General features: G+C 40.7%; 1 protein-coding gene across 1 annotated transcript in view; it reads right to left on the bottom strand.

Moving 5' to 3' along the window:
• Xrn1 (5'-3' exoribonuclease 1) overlaps window positions 1-21332 on the bottom strand; it is a 100894-nt gene that overhangs the window by 15827 nt on the left and 63735 nt on the right. Inside the window, exons 32-35 of the mRNA XM_032911501.1 lie at window positions 19864-20071; window positions 17591-17686; window positions 5886-5994; window positions 1594-1655 (exon numbers count right to left, since the gene is read on the bottom strand). Of these exons, the coding sequence (XP_032767392.1) occupies window positions 1594-1655; window positions 5886-5994; window positions 17591-17686; window positions 19864-20071 (475 nt within the window). The remainder of the gene's footprint in view (window positions 1-1593; window positions 1656-5885; window positions 5995-17590; window positions 17687-19863; window positions 20072-21332) is intronic.

Below are 21332 nucleotides of genomic sequence, written 5' to 3'. Positions count from 1 at the left end.
CTATATGACAACTTGTCTAAAAAATATTTGATCCCAAGTCTGGCCCCTTTTTGTTTTTTTGCAGTGTCAGAAACTGAAGCACGGCTTGTCACACAGCAGAGAAGTGCTCATCATGGAGGGATGCTCCAACCCAAGAGAGCCATTACAAATGCTTACTAGATTATGGTAATCTACACATAATCACGTAAGATACACATAATCACGCACATCATACTTCTTACCTAACACATCTACATGCTCCTTATTAAAGACTGGAGACTGCAAAACAACAGAAATGTATGCTCCCAGCTCCCCCATTCTAACTCTATACAGTTTGACTTTTTAAACTTTATTACCAGTGTATTAACTTAATTCTTGGAAGCTTCAGGGAATCTACTAGAATCCACCCCCACAGTCAAATGGATTCATGACAAGTACTGTCAATTAACAGTCTGTTTCCCTCCCTACCTGCCCATTCCTGAGGGTGGGACCTATTTCCCTTTCCCTGGTCCCGGGACACCCCCCATCCCCAACTCCAACTCCCAAGACCATGGGCCTGAGGATTTCAAATATATACTAACATTTTTTCCTCCCCAAAACTCCCATCTTCTGTTCCAGGTGTTCTCTCAGAACCTGCATCCAGGAAAGTCCCCCAAAGTTACCCATAGGTACTTTGTCCTAACTTCACAGACTGCTTCACGGCCTAACTTCAGGGCCTGCACTTTCCTAGTCACAGACTGTCCCACGGAACCTGGACAGCAGGAAAACAATCAGCTTTCCCTGGACCTGGCCAACATTCCACATTTTTGTCTACATCTCATAGACAAAACTGCGTCCTAATGTCAGCAAGGTGTCCTTGTGGCTGATCACAGGGTCCCTTACTTATTCACAGTCAACAAAAGGCTGGGATGTTTGGTTTAGGACTGGGACAAGGAACCCAGGTGCAAATTTTGCACATCAAGGCAGACCTGGCTTCCTGGTTCTCTCCGCATCCCTCGGTCCCTACCTGGCATACCCTGCCCCAAACCCTGAATTTTCCAGCCTAGGGGCTGGGTTGTCCTTCCCTCAGAGACTCTTCCCTATATAATCCAGACATTTTGGTCTCTTACCTGCTCAGCCTTCTTCTTCTCTCTGCTTGAGTTTTTCCCTCTTTCTCAGCCCCACTCCCCATGGTAACTACCCTGGCTTCAATCCATGGGGCCAGTGAACTCGCCTGCTAGAGAGCAAATTCCCAATAAACTTGCCTTTAAGATACTCTAATCTGGCTTGAATGGGCTCATTTCACTGGTGGAGAAATAACCTACCAGTATGTACAAATAGATACCCCCACATATTTTGTAATACAGAGAAAAGCTCTAAGTAACCAACAGTTTATTTCTATTTTAGAGAAAAAGAAGTTGAGGTAGTTAAGAATTGCTCAAGACCACCCAACTCTTTAAGTGCTAAAAAAAAAAAAAAAAGACAGATGTGTCTATTCTGAACTGTGGATTCTAGCCATATAACCATCCTTGCAAATGACTAGCTTTTACTGCATTCCTTATGGACTGTTGAAAAAGCTGCAAAATTCACTAGATGCTATACAACGACTATTAAAAAATGTCAAAGAAAAATTACCTGTTTATTAGACAACTTTTGATTCTGACACTCAGCTTTAGGACTCTTATATTCTTCCTTAACTAGAGACAAGAAAACAGAAAGGTCAGGAAGTGAAAGTGCTTACTAAACAGCAGTTAAACTCATCACTTATCCACTGTAGTAAACACAGCATCTGAAGGATTGCAAGGTGTGCAGTTTCCTCCTGTGTCTGTGCCGCCCTCTTCCCATCCCTTCTCCCTGCTGTCAATGCTGAGATCACAACGAGGCGCTGGTAATTCTAGGGAAGAGCTCTACCACTGAGCAGAGCCCTAAATGAGAAGACCTAAGAACTGAAGAAATTTATAATCCAGGTGAGGCAGAGAAAGATAATTGCAGATAATCAGATGGGAATGGTAAGTGGGCTTGGTCATCTGAATTGGGCATTGAAGGGTGTTGGTTTCTCCAAGCACAAAAGAGGAGGCTTAGAATTCTAGGGAAAAAAACAATTTTGAGAAAAGACATGAAAGCAGAAAGGAATGTAATGGGGTCAGTTCTACAAGAGGTGAAGGAAGGATACTGAGTTCACTAGAACCACAGGAGCAGGTGAGCCATAATGTGGAAGATATTGACATATGGAATTAGGTTGTAAGCAATGGGCAAGGAAGCACAGAAAGGTAATCTGATCAGAATTATGATTTAGTAAGATTAAATTATGAGCAATATACTAGATTGGCTAGATAAAAGGAGAGCAAGAGACAGATAAAAAAGTTCTTAAAAGTTTTATTTTTGAAGTTGGGTGGTGGTGGTGTGCACCTTTAATCCGAGGGGAGGTGGAGGCAGAGGCAGACCGATCTGAGTTCCAGGCCAGCCTAGGCCAGGGCTACACAGAGAAACCCTGGGTCAAAATCACAGTGACCAAAACTCAAACAAAAATACCAACCAACCATCCCCCCAAAACAGTGTTTTGAGTTTATATGTTTGTATATGTATGATATATATCATGCACATAAACATATATATCATACATATAAACATAAGCACACACACATATACATAGACATAGACATAGACATGGCTTCCAGATGTCAACAATGGGTTTCTTCCTTATTTCCCTTTTTGCTTTTTGGATAGGGCTTCTCATTGAACCTGGAGTTTACAAACTCCACTCAGTTAGACTAGCAGGCCAATGAGTTCCAGGGATCTGCCTGGCTCCACCCCTAAGTCCCCTCGGTGGTGGAATTACAGACGGGGGTCCTGGCGCTTGGCTTCAACAGGTGCTGAGGATCTGAGTTCAGGTTTTATTGTTTGATTTTGAGACAGAGTCTTGCTCTGTATCCAGGTTTGTTCTGGAAATCATTATGTAGCTCAAGGCTGGCCTTTAACTTATGGCAGGGTCCTCCTGATTCCATTCTCAGAATGCTGGGAGTACAGGTGTATACCATTTTACCATTCCTGTTAAGGGGAAGTTACAGGACAATGGGGGAAATGCAAACTTGAGAGATTATCTAAGACAATGGAAGGATGCATAGATGGAGGAGACGTAGAGGACAGCAGGTAGTGTGCAGTCTCCTACTGCATCTCATACACTAGGTTCTATAACTGTTCTATCACTCATTGTCAACTCCTTACCACTGGACGGGTTAAGCCAGTGTGGAGAGGAAAAAATAAAGGTCTGGGTGTGGTGATACATGCTCGTGACCGAGGCATTTAGGTAGTGGGGACAGGGGGGTAAGCATCAAAGTCATTTGTAGGTACAGAGCGAGTTTTTGACCAGCCTGGGCTATGGGAGAGCCTGTGTTAAACAACACCCATGAAAATCACAGCTGGCAGCAAAAAACAGGTGAGAAGAGAGGACAGCAGAGACAAGGGAAGAGGACAAAGAAGGGGCAATAGAAGACGGGAGGGAAGGAGGGCAGAAGGCAGGACAGGAAGTAACCTTATGAAAAAGGAAATGAAAATTATAGGACACACGATTAGCAAGCCTTTGTTGAGATATAAAACCCACATAGTAACCTATATCACTGTGTATACAATCTCAGGAAAAATTTTACAGCATTTTCATTAAATATACAATTTTTAGCTGACACATGGGGAGGGTAGGTAAAATAGGATTGGATTTTCGTGTGCATGTATGGAAATATATGTAACCATATTTAAATCTATAATTAATATATGTTAATAATAGAAAATCAAAATTTCCTACAAAAAAAACTAAGACCCAAGTCTAGGTGGTTTTCTATTAAATCCTTAAAGAGGAATAAACTCTTCAAAATATAGTAGGGACTGTATCTCAGTTCTATGAGGCCAATGTTACCAAGTAGCTCTGAATTAAAAATATCTCTTATGAATACATGTGTAAAAACCAAAACCAAAGCAAACAATCCCTAAAAATATTAGCAATCTGACTCTTCAAGCATGTCAAATTGATTATGAGCTATGACCTAGTAGGATTTACCCTAAAAAAACCCAAAGTTTGCTCAGCATAGAGAATATAATTGGACACATCAGATGAATTGAGCAAAGGCTAAGTCATCTCAACAGATACAGCAAAAACAGAATGAATCAAGGATCAAGGGTAGGGACAGAGTGGAGAGATGGCTCATGCAGGAATACGTCAGCTGCGTAAGCCTGAGAATCTGAGTCTCTGTACAAGGTAGGCTTGAAGGCATGCGCCTGTTACCTAAGCTCTGGGGGAAGGAAGGAAGGAAGGAAGGAAGGAAGGAACGAATGAACGAAGGAAGGAAGGAAGGAAGGATAGACAGGAAGATCTCTGAGGCTCATTGGCCAGTCACTAGAGACCTCCAGATTTTGTTAGCGACCCTGTCTTAAGATATAAGGCAGATAGCCTTTAATCCCAGTATTCAGGATGCAGAGGTTGGTGGATCTGTGAATTTGAGGCAAGCCTTGTTTACAGAGCAAGTTCTAGGACAGCCAGGGCCACAAAAATAAACCTTGTCTTGAAAAGTAAAAACAAATCCAGCAACAACAATAACAACAAAAAAGGTAGTTGGCCCAGTAAGATGGCTCAGTGGGTCAAGGTCCTTGCTGCTATGAGGGAAAAGAACCAACTCCTGTAAGCTGTCCTCTTGACTTCTACACATACGCACAGAATAAATGGAACAAAAAGTTTAAGGAAAAAGGTGGAGGAAGAACGAGGAAAATACTTGTTATCAGACCCACATGCGTCTGTATGCACTTGCAGAAACATCTACATGAACAAGTTCTCCTAAAAGAACCTAAGGCTGTAGGTATAGTTCAGTGGTATACTATTTGCCTGGTGGGTATGAGGTACTAATCCTCAGGACAGGAAAGGAGGGAAGGAAAGGAAGAGAGAAAATAATAGATATTTAACAAAATTTAGCTCTTCCTAGGTAAAAATAAGAATTGAAAAAATAGAGTGTTTCCTCACCAAATAGGGAACACTGAAACCCATAGCTAAAAATAACGTTGTTGTAAAAGACAGAAAGGCTACCTCTAAGATCAAGGTTAGAACTGCTCTTTGAAAACAACAAATTAACATAGCCTCATCAATAATAGTATAAAAAAGAATAATGTAGGAATAAGTTCAAAAAAACAGTCTAAGGATTGTGTACTGTAAATGGTACATCAGTGGGAAAAATTAGAACTAAATAAATGGAAAGGTATTTGTGTCCATGGGCAATGTTGAAGACACTCCATCCAATGTGATCTATGAAAATTCCAGGCACAGTTTTTGAAGAAATTGGTAAATTATGAAAAAGTCATATGAAAATACAAAGACCCAGAATAAACCGTACACCATGCTGCTTGTATAGATGTATATGATCAACAGATTGGAATGGAGGCCAGAACTTACCAAAAAGATGTCTAGTCAACTGACTCTTAGGGAGGGTACCAGGAGATTACAATGTGGGAAATAATAGTCTTTCTCGCAACTGTGCTACAACAGCCGGGCATCTACGTGCAAGAGTTTTAATAAACCTTCCCTTTCCTCAATACTGCAGACTTTAAAGCGATGGGTCTATCTTATTTGTAACTCTCTGTCTCTCTGTGTGTGGGCATGTGCATGCCACGGCATACATGCAGATCTGAGGACAATTCTGGAAGCTGTTTCTCCCCTCCCACCATGTGTGCCTTGGGGATCTCAGGTCATGCTTGAGTGGTAAGGGCCTTTTCCTGCTGAGTCATTTCACTTGCCTGATGAAATTATCTTAAAGCATGAATTATATTTCAACAAAGCTGTTTGTTTAAAAAAACCCAACCAACTAACCAACCAACCAACCAACCAACAGCAACCAAAAAAACAACAAAAAGAAGATAGCACATAAACGCTTCTCTACCTTAAAACTTACATTTTCGGTGAGGGTCATGTTTTCTTTGCTGATGTCTGACACTGTGGTCGTTAAAGCCAGGTTTATGAGATTCAGTTACTTGACTTATTTCTTGAGGTAGAACTGCACCCTGAAAGTTAAAATTCTCAAAAATCAATTAAACAAAACCTTAATATAATTTGAAAAAGTTATTTAATAAAAATTACACAGCTTTTGTGAAAAACACACAGAAAACTATATAGGATTTTAAAAACTACTCACAAATCACTCTTGGAAATAAGAATCATTAATATAATGGCCATCACACTCCAGGATTCCCTATGTGTTAGTTAGAAAGCAAGGTAAATAAAAGACAAGTGCCTTCCCCAAATTCTCTTTTCAATAGAAACAATTCAATCTAACTTTGTTTAAAGTTAACAAAATAGAAACTAAAGAAAGTGCTAAACTTTGAATGTTTCTTCATTAATGGAAGCCTCTTTAAATCTTTTAAAAAGGTTTCCATTTTTATGTATGGGTGTTTTGCCTACATGCATGTCTGTACTATATCATATGTGTGCCTGGTGGTCGAGGGGGTCAGTAGAGGGCATCAGATCCCTGGTTCTGGATTACAGATGATTGTGAGCCTCCATGTGGATACTGGCAACCAAACCTAGGCCTCTACAAGAGCAACAAGTGCTCTTAACTGCTGAGCTGTCTCTCTTTAGGCCCTAGACATTTCTCTAAAAATTTCTCTAGATTTACTTTAAGACAAGCGTACTTTTAGAGTAAGTGGAGATGGGGAGCAATTGGCCCTAACAGAAGAACAAGGGCTGGACATGCTCCTTCATCTCCATGATTATCTTGACTCATTAATGTTAACAACTTCCATTAAAAAGGCTTTAAAATTAATATTTTTCTTGTATTTTATGAAAGGTGAGATATTAACTCATTTGCATTCCTTTTTATGTTCTTTCCTCAACAGCTGATTTTAAAATTAATGTTTATACTCCCAGATGAAACATAACTTTCCAGCAAGTTTGATCACAAACCCACAGTAATTATGACAGTTTATAAATAAGCACAATAGTAAAACGACATGGTTAAGTTTTACACAAACATTTTAAAAGATTGTTTCTCACCTGTGTGAGCGCACACATAAATGTCCTTACATACTGATGTCCTCATGCCTTCCTCAAATACGTCTCAGTCTAATTTTTTTTTTTTTTTTTGACAAGGTTCTTCATTGAACCTGGGGCTCACTATTTGAGCTTCACCTGACTGGCCAGCAAACCCCTAGGATGTACCTGTCTCCAAAACCCCAGCGCTGTGGCTACACACATGTGACCTTATGCCTGTTACATTATTATGGCTTTTAATAGAGTACTGGAGAACCAAATTCATATCCAAGCACTTTACCCATTGAGCCAACTCTCCAGTCTTTGTTTGTTGAAAGGAAGAGAAAGCCAGGGGTCAAAAAGAAACAACTTGTTATAGTTGAATCTACAAGAGGAAGTAAGAGCAGAGGCTGGAGAGATTTAATTCAAAGTAATTTTCATCACTTGCTCTTGGCAAGTCCTATTTATCTTCAATTCTGGGCACATACAAATTCACACTGGGTATAAAGGAACATCATGTCCTAGCTGACAGTGAGCTTGTTTCAAAACCCTTGTGGTAGCTGATGGAGCTGGGGAAAACCCAGTGAGCTCATAGGCACAGGGACACTCAGGCTCTTCATTCTTTAACAGTTACACGACATGAGATTCTACCATCCCAGTAAGATGGCTGGGAGAGCCTTCATAAACAGCAGTGCCTTCTGAGTGGTTTTGGGCCTAAGGAAGTGAATTAGAACAGAAGGATCAATAGATAGGGATAAATAAATACTGTGTATCTATTACTGCCAGGTATGTTAAATGCATTTTGTTTCCATTATCTCAATTTCAGTATAGTAATGGTACCAACATACATATAAATAAACGAAAGTCTAAAAGTGATAATTTCATTGAAGAATTACTGATATTTGCGCTCCAAAATTTAAGTCTAAAGTACCAAAAAAAAAAAAAAAAAAAAAGACCCAGATATATAATTCTAAATGGAAAGCAAATACTGTAGTTTAATAGTTTTGGGTCATTAAAGAGCGAACTTATTATTTATGTGTGTATGTGTACGTGTTGGAACTGTACATGGCTGTGAGTTGCTTGACATGGGCACTGGGAACCAAACTTAGCTGCCCTGTAACAGCAGCACCTACCCACTCTCAATGGCTAAGCTGTTGCTCTAGCACCCTCTGATGTTTCTGTAAACATATTTATGTTGGGCATACTGCTATATTTTACTAATGAATGCCTGATTGGTTTTCCTCCTTCCTTCCTTCCTTCTTTCCTTCCTTCCTTCCTCTTACTTTTGGTGAGTTCTCTAGAATATACTTTAGCTCAGCCTTGCCTTTTCTGTCTTTCTGTCTGTCTTTCTTTCCTTCTTTCTTCTGCTTTTCCTCCTCTTCTACCTGCCTTTTCTTCTTTTCTTCCCTATCCTCCTCCTCCTCTGCTTTTTTTTTTTTGTTTTGTTTTGTTTTCTGAGACTTGGCTGTCCTAGAAGTTGTTCTGTAGACCAGGCTGGTCTCAGACTCTGAGATTGGCTTGCTTCTGCCTCCTGAGTGCTGGGTTTAAGGGATTGGGCTACCAAGCCCAACCAAGCTCAGTTTCTTAATATTTCATGAGTTTAAAAGTATTGACTTATATAGTTTTCACTTCTTGAAATATACAAGAGATAGAGAAAACATAGCTGTGTTTAGATAAAGTAAGTTGGATCTAGAAAGATTTAGCAGTAAAGGAAGAAAGCATGTTCTAAGTAGAAAGAACAAAAGAACAAATATAATGGAATCATTTGTGGGAAATGGAAAGTAAAGGGTGCAATCTGATTGACAACATAATTTTATCAAATATCTGGATACCAGAGTTCCCAGAGGCTTTTGATCTTAAAGAAAGAATTCAAAGACACAGAAGAGACTCAACAATAACAGGTTAGAGCAAAGCACCAGTGTACTCTCAAGACAGAGAGGCCAGACCCAAGACTCAATATCTGTCCTGATGTTTTTCTTAGCCTGGGTTTTTCTTAGGATCTTGTCCATGAATCTCAGATCTTTCCATACATCTAGAAGAGGACTGTTTTTGAATGGTGCTGCAGGGACTGTCATACCACATGGTTAGGTGCATGGTACTGAAGTCACAGGCCAGAGTATACTTCTAAAAGCCAATTTCTACACCATTGTTTTTGGCCGGTTATTTAATAACTCCCTACTTATCTTTCATATCAGTTATAGATTACAAAAGAGCTTGAGTGTGGGGGTCAGGCTAGAATCCAATGGTACTGAGCAGGAAGGCCTATATATTCAGCCTATTAGAACAACAGGTTTTTAGGGCTGGCAAAGATCTCAGCCGTCTCCAGTGCCTTCATTTTACGTGTGTGATCACAGCAGTCCAGAGTAGTACATTTGTGTAACTTGTGCCATGAAGCCTGCATTCCAGAACTTGAGGTTCAGCACTTACTACAATCTACTGCTACATGGCATAAAGCAGTTTTCAACCCAGAAGATACCTTACCCAATTATACCTTCAGGCTAATTCAGGTGAAAGGATCATTAAGAGAGATTACACAACATTATACACAAAGAACTCTCTATGAAAGATAACACCAAGGAGAACATTGAGAAGAGGCTAGGTTAGACCTGGGAAGAAATCTAAGATCTGACCGGGTGAACCGAGAAGTCCAATGACATAGGATCTTGTTACTTTCTTTTAGAGGTGACAGCATACCAAAGCGGCAGCAGAAAGCCAGTGTGGACAGAAGAGGGCAGACGGGAACTCAGCTACGTCTGGGTGACATAGGTTCTTGATTCCAAGCTTTTGAGACTGTATGCCTTGGCAGTGATGATGTAGAAACAAGAACAATAGGAGAGGCTTTAGCTGGGATTAATTTTGGGACGTCTTGAGGTTGATGTGACAGTGGAGTATCCACATATACTCCTCCTCTACAGAGTGGCTATACTGGATTAAATACTTGATTAAGAGATCAGAACCATAGATTATAGATTAGTTATACTTGACAGACAGGTAAGAATCAAAGTCATTAGTCAGGCATAAGGAAAAAGGAAAGTTGTTCAGTTCAGTGGACTGAATGGTTTTCTAGTGAACTGTTGGAAAGCAAGAGTTACTGTAGAAGGCGTGCATGCAAGAATCAGGGAAATGTTTCCACTCACTTACCCACCCACTCATTCATTTATGAAGCAAAGTCTTGCTGTGTTAAGTAAGTTGGCCTTGAGCTCCTGGGTTAAATGGTTCTTCTGTCTTAGCCTTCTGAGCTTCAGAGAGAGCTGGGACTACAAGTGTATGTCACTGTGCACATACTTTTACAGCAAAATTCTTTGAGCCAGTATAGGGTGCATACCTATAATCCCAACACTTGGGAGGTAAACAAAATTTTACAGGTAAAAATGCCTGTAAAAGTCACCTAGATTTGTTACTTCCAATTCTTTTTTTTTTCCTTTTAAAAAGACATTATTTACACACACACACACACACACACGTTTGCCACATGCGTCACGTCTGCAGAGACCAGAAGAGAGCATCACCTCCTCTGCAGCTGATCTTATAGGCAGTTGTGAGGCATCTGGCATGGGAGCTGGAATAGAACTCAGGGCATCTAAAGGAGCAGCAGCACATGTTCTTAACCACTGAGCCATCTCTGAGGCCCCTTTCCTTTCACTCCTAAAGCCTCTCCATTAGTCCTTTACTCCTATGAGTGTGGTGAAACTGGCATTGTCAAGATTTCTAAGGACATTTACATGCTAAAATCTATGGTTAAGTCTCAGCTTTTTGGTGCTGGGGATTAAACCCAGGTCCTTATATATACTAGGTAGGCAGGCACTTTATCACTGAGTAAAATCCTTACTTTACTGTATGTGTTTGAGTGAGTGTACCTATGTGATAGTTGCCATGGCATGTGATGGAGGGGGAGGACAACTTGCAGTCGTTTGTTCTTTCCTTCTATCCTACAGGCCATCTTGGACACTGACGATAAAGTCTGGTAGCACATACATTTACCCACCAAGTTATCCTAAATAATCTTTAAGGTTATTACTATTACTCAGACACACACGGTCTCACTATGTGGCTCTGGCTGACCTAGAACTTGATAGATAGCTAAGGCTGGCCTTGAATCCACAAGGCCAAGTACTGGGAGTAAAAAATGCACCACCATGTACTGCAGCTATTTTTACTATTTATTTTTAATTATGTGTGTGCACCACAAGTCAGTCTATGGTTTTATTACTCCTCGGTGCTGTCCAGCTTGTTTTTGAGATGGGCTCTAACTGGGACTTGGCTTCCCCTGAAGGTTAGGCTGGCCAGTGAGTGAGCTCCAATGACGTGTCTGTTTTAGCCTCTGTGTTACAGGCATGTGCCCTTCACGTGAGTGTCGGAGAACCAACTCAGGTTATCCGACAAGCACTTTACTGATGTCTTAGTCACGGTTCTGCTGCTGTGAGGAGACAATGTGACTGAGGTGATCTTTTAAAAGAGTATTTAGTTGTGTGTTAACTATACTTTCAGAGGGTTAGTCCAGTACCACCTTGGTGGAGAGCCTAGCACCATATGTTGTGCTGGAGCAGTAGTTGAGAGCCACATCCTGATCCACAGGCAGAGAAAAAGAGAAACACTGGGCCAGGGGTGGACTTTTGAAAACCTGAAAGCACATCCCGTGACACACTTCCTTCAACAAAGGCTACAGGCCCTAATCCTTCAAACCCTATCAGGTAGCTCCAGTCCCTGGTGACTAAGTATTTAAATATATCAGTCTACGGGGCCATTCTTTTTTTTTTTTTTTTTTTTTATTAACTTGAGTATTTCTTATATACATTTGAGTGTTATTCCCTTTCCCGGTTTCCGGGCAAACATCCCCCTCCCCTCCCCTTCCTTATGGGTGTTCCCCCAACCCTCCCCCATTACCGCCCTCCCCCAAAAGTCTAGTTCACTGAGGGTTCAGTCTTAGCAGGACCCAGGGCTTCCCCTTCCACTGGTGCTCTTACTAGGATATTCATTGCTACCTATGAGGTCAGAGTCCAGGGTCAGTCCATGTATAGTCTTTGGGTAGTGGCTTAGTCCCTGGAAGCTCTGGTTGCTTGGCATTGTTGTACATATGGGGTCTCGAGCCCCTTCAAGCTCTTCCAGTTCTTTCTCTGATTCCTTCAACAGGGTCCTATTCTCAGTTCAGTGGTTTGCTGCTGGCATTCGCCTCTGTATTTGCTGTATTCTGGCTGTGTCTCTCAGGAGGCCATCTACATCCGGCTCCTGTCGGTCTGCCCTTCTTTGCTTCATCCATCTTGTCTAATTGGGTGGCTGTGTATGTATGGGCCACATGTGGGGCAGGCTCTGAATGGGTGTTCCTTCAGTCTCTGTTTTAATCTTTGCCTCTCCCTTCCCTGCCAAGGGTATTCTTGTTTACGGGGCCATTCTTATTCCAAGTATCACACTGAGCAATTTTCTCAGGCGAATGAATGAATGAATGAATGAATGAATGAATTTATTTAGAGATAATGTTTCAGAGTAGCTGAGGCTGATCCCATTGCCTCTTCATCTGTTGAGATAACAGCCGTATACTACCATGAGTGGTAGACTCCTTTTTTTTTTTCTCCATCTTTATTAAATTGAGTATTTATTTAGATTTCAATTGTTATTCCCTTTCCCAGTTTCCAGGCCAACATCCCCATAACCCCTCCTCTTCCCCTTCTATATGGGTGTTCCCCATATAGATCTTCTTTAATTTCTTTCTTCAGAGGTTTGAAAGTTCTTATCATACAGATCTTTTACTCGCTTGGTTAAAGTCACACCGAGGTACTTTATATTATTTGGGACTATTATGAAGGGTGTCGTTTCCCTAATTTCTTTCTCGGCTTGTTTCTCTTTTGTATAGAGGAAGGCTACTGATTTATTTGAGTTAATTTTATACCCAGCCACTTTGCTGAAGGTGTTTATCAGGTTTAGTAGTTCTCTGGTGGAACTTTTGGGATTACGTAAATATACTATCAGGTCATCTGCAAATAGTGATATTTTGACTTCTTCTTTTCCAATCTGTATCCCTTTGATCTCCTTTTGTTGTCTGATTGCTCTGGCTAGGACTTTGAGAACTTCATTGAATAAGTAGGGAGAGAGTGGGCAGCCTTGTCTAGTCCCTGATTTTAGAGGGATTGCTTCAAGTTTCTCTCCATTTAGTTTAATATTAGCTACTGGTTTGCTGTATATGGCTTTTACTATGTTTAGGTATGGGTCTTGAATTCCTGTTCTTTCCAGGACTTTTATCATGAAGGGGTGTTGAATTTTGTCCAATGCTTTCTCAGCATCTAATGAAATGATCATGTGGTTTTTATCTTTCAGTTTGTTTATATAGTGGATTACGTTGATGGTTTTCCGTATAATAAACCATCCCTGCATCTCTGGAATGAAGCCTACTTGATCATGGTGGATGATTGTTTTGATGTGCTCTTGGAATCGGTTTGCAAGAATTTTATTGAGTATTTTTGCGTTGATATTCATAAGGGAAATTGGTCTGAAATTCTCTTTCTTTGTTGGGTCTTTGTGTGGTTTAGGTATAAGAGTAATTGTGGCTTCATAGAAGGAATTCGGTAGTGCTCCATCTGTTTCAATTTTGTGGAATAGTTTGGATAATATTGGTATGAGGTCTTCTATGAAGGTCTGATAGAATTCTGCACTGAACCTATCTGGACCTGGGCTCTTTTTGGTTGGGAGACTTTTAATGACTGCTTCTATTTCTTTAGGAGTTATGGGGTTGTGTCCTCTGGTTAGTCCAGCTAAGGGTTTATCTATCTTGTTGATTTTCTCAAAGAACCAGCTTTTGGTTCTGTTGATTCTTTGTATAGTCCTTTTTGTTTCTACTTGGTTGATTTCAGCTCTGAGTTTGATTATTTCCTGCCTTCTACTCCTCCTGGGTGTATTTGCTTCTTTTTGTTCTAGAGCTTATAGGTGTGCTGTCAAGCTGCTGATATGTGTTCTCTCTTGTTTCTTTCTGCATGCACTCAGAGCTGAGTTTTCCTCTTAGAACAGCTTTCATTGTGTCCAATAAGTTTGGGTATGTTGTACCTTCATTTTCATTAAATTCTAAGAAGTCTTTAATTTCTTTATTTCTTCCTTGACCAGGTTATCATTGAGTAGAGCATTGTTCAATTTCCATGTATATGTGGGTGTTCTTCCCTTATTGTTATTGAAGATCAGCTTTAGCCCGTGGTGGTCTGATAGGATGCATGGGATTATTTCTATCTTTCTGTATGTGTTAAGGCCTGTTTCATGACCAATAATATGGTCAATTTTGGAGAAATTGGAACCATGAGGTGGTGAGAAGAGGGTATATCCTTTTGTTTTACGATAGACTGTTCTATAAATATCTGTTAAGTCCATTTGGTTCATGATTTCTCTTAGTCTGTCTATGTCTCTGTTTAATTTCTGTTTCCATGATCTGTCCATTGATGAGAGTGGGGTGTTGAAATCTCCTACTATTATTGTGTGAGGTGCAATATGTGCTTTGAGCTTTAGTAAGGTTTCTTTTATGTATGTAGGTGCCCTTGTATTTGGAGCATAGATATTTAGGACTGAGAGTTCATCTTGGTGGATTTTTCCTTCGATGAATATGAAGTATCCTTCCTTATCTTTTTTGATAACTTTTGGTTGAAAATCCATTTTATTTGATATTAGAATTTGGTATTAGAATGGCCACGCCAGACCATTTGCTTGGAAAGTTGTTTTCCAGCCCTTTACTCTGAGGTAGTGTCTGTCTTTGTCTCTTTGTCTCTGAGGTGTGTTTCCTGTAGGCACCAAAATGCTGCGTCCTCATTGCATATCCAGGTTGTTAATCTGTGTATTTTTATTTTTTTTTTCCTTTTTCATTCTTTCAGAGCTGGGGACCGAACCCAGGGCCTTGTGTTTGCTAGGCAAGCGCTCTACCACTGAGCTAAATCCCCAACCCCTAATCTGTGTCTTTTTATTGGGGAACTGAGTCCATTGATGTTGGGAGATATTAAGGAATAATAACTGTTGCTTCCTGTTTTATTCATGTTTGGATGTGAGATTATGTTTGTGTGCATCTTCTTTTTGTTTTGTTGCAAAACGATTAGTTTCTTGCTTTTTCTAGGGTGTAGCTTGCCTCCTTGTGTTGGGCTTTACCATTTATTATCCTTTGTAGGGCTGGATTTGTAGAAAGATATTGTGTAAATTTGGTTTTGTCATGGAATATCTTGGTTTCTCCATCTATATTAATTGAGAGTTTTGCTGGATACAGTAACCTGGGCTGGCATTTATGTTCTCTTAGGGTCTGTATTACATCTGTCCAGGATCTTCTGGCTTTCATAGTCTCTGGTGAGAAGTCTGGTGTAAAGTCTGATAGGTCTGCCTTTATATGTTACTTGGCCTTTTTCCCTTGCTGCTTTTAATATTTTTCCTTTGTTTTTTGCATTTGGTGTTTTGACTATTATGTGACGGGAAGAGTTTCTTTTCTGGTCCAATCTATTTGGAGTTCTGTAGGCTTCTTATATGTTTATGGGCATCTCTTTCTTTGGGTTAGGGAAGTTTTCTTCTGTGATTTTGTTGAAGATATTTACTGGTCCTTTGAGTTGGGAGTCTTCACTCTCTTCTATACCTATTATCCTTAGGTTTGATCTTCTCATTGTGTCCTGGATTTCCTGTATGTTTTGGGCCAGTAGCTTTTTCCATTTTACATTATCTTTGACAGTTGTGTCGATGATTTCTATGGAATCTTCTGCTCCTGAGATTCTCTCTTCTATCTCTTGTATTCTGTTGGTGATCCTTGTATCTATGGCTCCTTGTCTCTTCCTTTGGTTTTCTATATCCAGGGTTGTCTCCCTTTGTGCTTTCTTTATTGCTTCTATTTCCATTTTTAATTCCTTCACCTTTTTGATTGTGTTTTCCTGTAATTCTTTCAGGGATTTTTGTGATTCCTCTCTATAGGCTTCTGCTTGTTTATTTGTTTTCCTGCATTTCTCTAACAGAGTTCTTTATGTCTTTCTTGAAGTCCTCCATCATCATGATCAAATGTGATTTTAAATCTAGATCTTGCTTTTCTGGTGTGTTTGGATATTCAGCGTTTACTTTCGTGGGAGAATTGGGCTCCGATGATGCCATGTAGTCTTGGTTTCTGTTGCTTGGGTTCCTGCACTTGCCTCTTGCCATCATGTCGTCTCTGATGTTACCTTGTTCTGCTATTTCTGACAGTAGTTAGACCGTCCTATAGGCCTGTGTGTGACGAGTGCTGTAGACCTGTTTTATTGTTTTCTTTCAGCCAGTTATGGGAATAGTGTTCTGCTTTTAGGCGTGTAGTCGTTTCTGTCTACTGGTCTTCAGCTGTTCCTGTAGGCATGTGTCCTGAGTCCACCAGGCAGGTCACTTGGGGCAGAAAAGTTGGTCTTACCTCAGGTCTCGGCCTGAAGTCGCTCCTCGGAGCTGGGTTTCAGTTCTCCATGAGGGCAGCAACCAGAAGGGCCTGCCCTGCCTTCTCTCGGGTCCCTGGGCACAGGGGACCCAGATGGCGCTAGGCTTTTTCCTCTAGTGTCAGAAATGTGGGCAGCGAGTAGTCTTCTCTGGCTTTCCAGGTGTGTCTGCCCCTCTGAAGGTCTAGCTCTTCCTCCCACGGGATTTGGATATAGGGAGCTGTTTGACCGGGTCCCTTGAGATCTGGTCACAGTCTGGACCACAGCGTTCCTACAGCTTGAGTGCCCCTATCTTCCTGTTCCCAGAGGCCCCATACAGTTTTCTCTTGGGCCAGGGATGTGGGCAAAGGTGGGCAGTACTGGCGGTCTTTCCTGCCCTGCAGTCTCAGTAGTGCTCTGGGCGATGAGCTCTCTCTCCCACGGGGTTTGGGAGCAGGGAGCTGTGGGCCAGGATCCAGACTTCATTCTTTTGTGTGTATGTATGTACAGACGTGTGTGTGTGTGTGTGTGTGTGTGTGTGTGTGTGTGTGTGTGTGTGTGTGTATGCTTGTGTTTCTCTGTGCTCTCGGTGTTTTGCCTACTGCTTTATGCTTTGGACAGGGTCTTCTGTTGAGCCTGCGCTCACTGATGCTCCCAGCTAGGTTGGCTGACCCAAGGCCCTGCAGGGATGCTCCTCTATCTGGCCCTACAGCACTGGGATCACATGCAGGTTGGTATTGGTTTGTGCACTGTGCCTGGCTTCTTTCTGTGGCTGCTGAGATTGTACTTGGTCCTCGTGCTTTCACCATGGCACTTTGCCAACCAAGCCAATTTCCCAGTGCCTCTTCTGTCTTGTTTTGAAGGGCCAAGGTTAAACTCAGATAGGATAAGGAGCTTAGTATCACTGCCTACAGCCCCTAGACCTCTTTTTAATCTCTGACAATGATTGTTCATATTTAAGAAAACCCTCTACCAGCATAACATTGTATATTCAAGTGGGGAAAAATACATTAATGATGCCACTAAGGCCTTTGTTGAATTAAAAATGTAATTACTACAATTTTGTGAACAAGTAAAAACTATGCCAAAACCGATCTCGAAAAGATGTTATATTCCCACTTAGTGGTCCAACTTTATGTATGCTTAAAAGGAATTATGAAAATTAGTGATTGAAACTCTCAAGAAATTTGGAGAGGAATATAACATTGCAAATGAAAAGAAAAACCCTTTTCTTTAAACTAACTTTATATCAAAGAATGCTAACCTTCTCTTGTACCGTTGGCTGCAAGTGTTGAATTTTTCCAGATCCCTGTAGAGATTGCCAAATGTTGCAAAATTCATCATCACCTTTTGTAGGTACCTAGTAAATAAACAAAAATGAATTTGGAATATAATATTAGAAATAAAACTGCTTACTAAATAATGATAAACAGAAATGCAACTGTCACTATTTCAACCCCTCAGTTGCCCTGCTCTGGAGCTGAGTGTACTAATTCCAGAAGCACAGCACTGGACTCTAACCAATCTTCGTATACAGGGTTCTAAATGGTTTTATCGAAAAATATTTAAATCTAAGGAAATTATACTATGAAGATGATACTTATAGGTGGCAGTAGAAAGGCCATGAGTTTGAGGTCCCCCCCTGAAGCCACCCTGGGCTTATGTGAGACCCGGCTCAACCTCCCTTTCAAATAATGATAAAAAATATTGCCAACAACAGATTTATGCTTTTCTAATGTGGTAACCTATTAATACATTGAAACTTAGAACTGAAGACTTTATTTAAATGTCTTCACCTCTGCTGACCTGGGGGCACATCCCAGTATTTGGGAGGTGGCAGCAAGAACATGATCATGCTCCAGGCAGGCTGAGCTACCAAGTGAGAACTTGTCTAAAAACAAACAAAAAACATCCAACTTATACCAGAGTAATCTAATAAATTTAAAAACTAGCTCTTGTGGATAAATGGTTTCGTGCAGATTAAGACTAGAAAAAACAGCAGGCACCAGAACTTGCCACTGGGCTGGTAGGCAGTGCTTGCCTTAGGACATAGTACTTAGCAGACAGAAGCAGAGATAGGCAGAGCTCTGTAAATTTAGCCTGGTCTAGACTACATAATGGGTGCTAGGCTGTCTCGTGAGACCCTGTTCAAAACAAATAAACCCACAGATGATGAAAAACTTAATTGTGGTTATTTGTGCAATTGGAGTGAATTTTGTTTGTGTTTGTTAACAATTACCATTTTACAATGATAAATGATCCATGAAAAAGAATATGACTAAGCCTAAGACTTGGAACAAAGGAATCACAACTGTCTCCCAGACAATAACCCTGTGCTCAGAAAGATGAAGAACATAATCTTGAAATGCATGGCAGGAATTTGAAACTTGCTTCATGCTCTGTTGTGCAGGAGGGCCTCAGTCTCATGTAGTGGAGGATGATCTCAAACTCCACATCCGTCTGCCTCCAATTCCCAAGAACTAGGATTATAGCTGTGTGCCACACATCTTATCTAGAAACTCTCTTTTGATACCTATGATACAATCCTGATTATGATTAAAATTTATTGTCATTCATAAGAGAACTATCATTTAGATTATATAAGAAATTTAAGTGTTATGAAAGTTTTGTGTCAATATGACACAAGATGGAGTCATTAGGGAAGCAGGACTATCAACTGAGAAAATGCCTGGAGGCAAGTCTTTAGTGCATTTTCCTTACTGATGATGGATGTTGGAGGGCCCGGCTCACTGTGGGCAGCATCACCCTTGGGCTGGTAGACTAGGGTGCTAAAGGAAAGCAAACTAAGTGATCCAGTAAGCAGCAGTCCTCTACGGCCTCTGCATCAGCTCCTACCTCCAGGTTCCAGTTCTATTTGAATTCCTGGCCTTACTTCCCTTCATGGTGGACTGAGATGTGGAACTGTAAGGTGAAATAAACCCTTTTCTCCCCAAGTTAATTTTGGTCACAGTGCTTTATCACAGCAATAGGAACCCTACCTAAAATTAGTACTGATTAGAAAATAGATATATTAAGAAAAAAATAAGAATATTCTTGAGCTTGTATTTAAACAAATATATTTCTTTTTTGCTATAACCGTGACTTCATAACCAATAGTACCTTATGTCTGTCTTTCTGATATAGGACATCAATGTGTAGCTGACCACATCACACACGTGGTCCAGGACAGCATCCTACTTCATCTTTTCAAGTGCTGGGGTTCAAGGTACGTGTATCTAGGTGGGTGGTGGTGGTACACAACCTTAAATCCCGGCACACAGGAGGGAGAGGCAGGTGGAGCTCGTCGAGTTCCAGGACAGCCCGGTCTACACAGTAAGTTACAGGACAGTCAGGGCTACAGAGAGAAACACTGTCTGGGAAAATAAAAACTAAACCAAAACAAAAGGTATGTGTGCCTTTACATCAGGAAGGTATGTGTGCCTTTACTTCTGTACCATTTTTATTTTATTTTTAAATCAAAAAAGAAAACCCAGTCAAATTAAGTTTCCACTTTGGAGTTCTCTCTGAGGAACTTACTTGAGTAGGAAGAAAGAGTGACTGAGGAGAGTGGTTGAGGCCTCCCATGTGCCCAGAGGAGACTGATGAGTTTACGCTACAGTGACTCACAGCTGGCTGTGGTTTCACAATGGCTGTCAACTTCTGGTTTCCAGTTTCACAGCGACTCCCATGAGAAAGGTTCACCAAGGCACTTGTTGGCAGTCGGTATCCCCGACCAGGTGAGCACCTACAATTAAGAAGTTATTTCAGTGGTTGTCTGCTTGTGCATGCTCATAATGTTGGCAGTTGGGGGGCAGGAGTTCTAGGCCACATTGTGCTACCGAGGACAACCGTGCCTCAGAAAATGTGGGAAAAACGAAACAAAACAAAAGAAAAAATATTGGAAATTAATTTGGGATTATATCCCTGAACTTAAGAAAAGGGGGGAAAGACTTTTTCAACTCTAATACTTTTTCCTCTTTCAAAAATACTATCTTCTTGTATTGAGGATACTGAAAAAGTACAGTTCTTTTATGAGTTCCAGTTTACTACAAAACATGCATTTTCATGAGAACTTTATTATAAAAGTTCATGCATGCAAGTAATCTTTCACACAGCTCTCTATCAGATGCCCTTAACTAGAAGTAGGAGAAAAAGATGTCAAGAAGTCAGACAAACAGACAAAAAACAAAAAACAAAAAACCAACCCAGGCCTGGTAATGCTTGCCTGTAATCACAGTATTGGAGTGGCTAAGGCAGGAATATCAGATGTTCAGTCAGCCTTGGCTACGTTTCAATTCTGAAACCGGTCTGTCTGGATGAAACTCTTTGTCAAAGAAATTAAAACAGAGAAAAAGAAAACAAAATCCAGAGCATACAACATGCTGGCGAATTTTGAGTGTCGTGGCACATCCCTGAGCTTGTCTGCCTGTCATCCCTGAACTCAGAATGTAGAGGAAGGAAGACCTTGGGCTTGAGGCCAGCTTTGATCAAGACCTTGTGTCAAAACGAACAGAAAAGAACAAATATATACGGCAGTTATTGTGCAAAGGTGAGTTATTATAACTAACAGTTGAATAAAAGGTCAGAAACCTGTTTCTGCATTTAAGAGTACAAACTAGAAGGTCTTGGAGGAATAAGCATATTCAAGTTTCAAACTAATATACTTCTTATATTATCACTGAGCACACATGGGCAGGAGGTCAGAGGACACTTTATGCAGTCAGTTATTTCCTCCCTTTGACCTTTACTCTGTCTGGCTGCCACGTCTGGGCAGCCATCACCTACACCTGCTATGTCATCTAGCTGGCTCAATAATGGCGTGCTGTAGGAACCACTCAGTATAGACTAAGATTTTATGTCAGGAAGCAAAACAAGAGTAATTTAAAATTATAATTACCTATTAACCAAAACACAGAAGCAAAGGAAACTAAGTTCCTGTCAGCTTTGTCGTTGTTAGAAAGAAAAGCTAGAAAATGATTCTATTTCTTCCTCCTAATATTCTGCTA

Source organism: Rattus rattus, chromosome 8, assembly GCF_011064425.1.
Source record: "Rattus rattus isolate New Zealand chromosome 8, Rrattus_CSIRO_v1, whole genome shotgun sequence".
Lineage (NCBI taxonomy): Eukaryota > Metazoa > Chordata > Mammalia > Rodentia > Muridae > Rattus > Rattus rattus.
The sequence above is the reverse complement of the archived record's forward strand: the minus strand, read 5'-3'. Positions and strand labels throughout refer to the sequence as shown.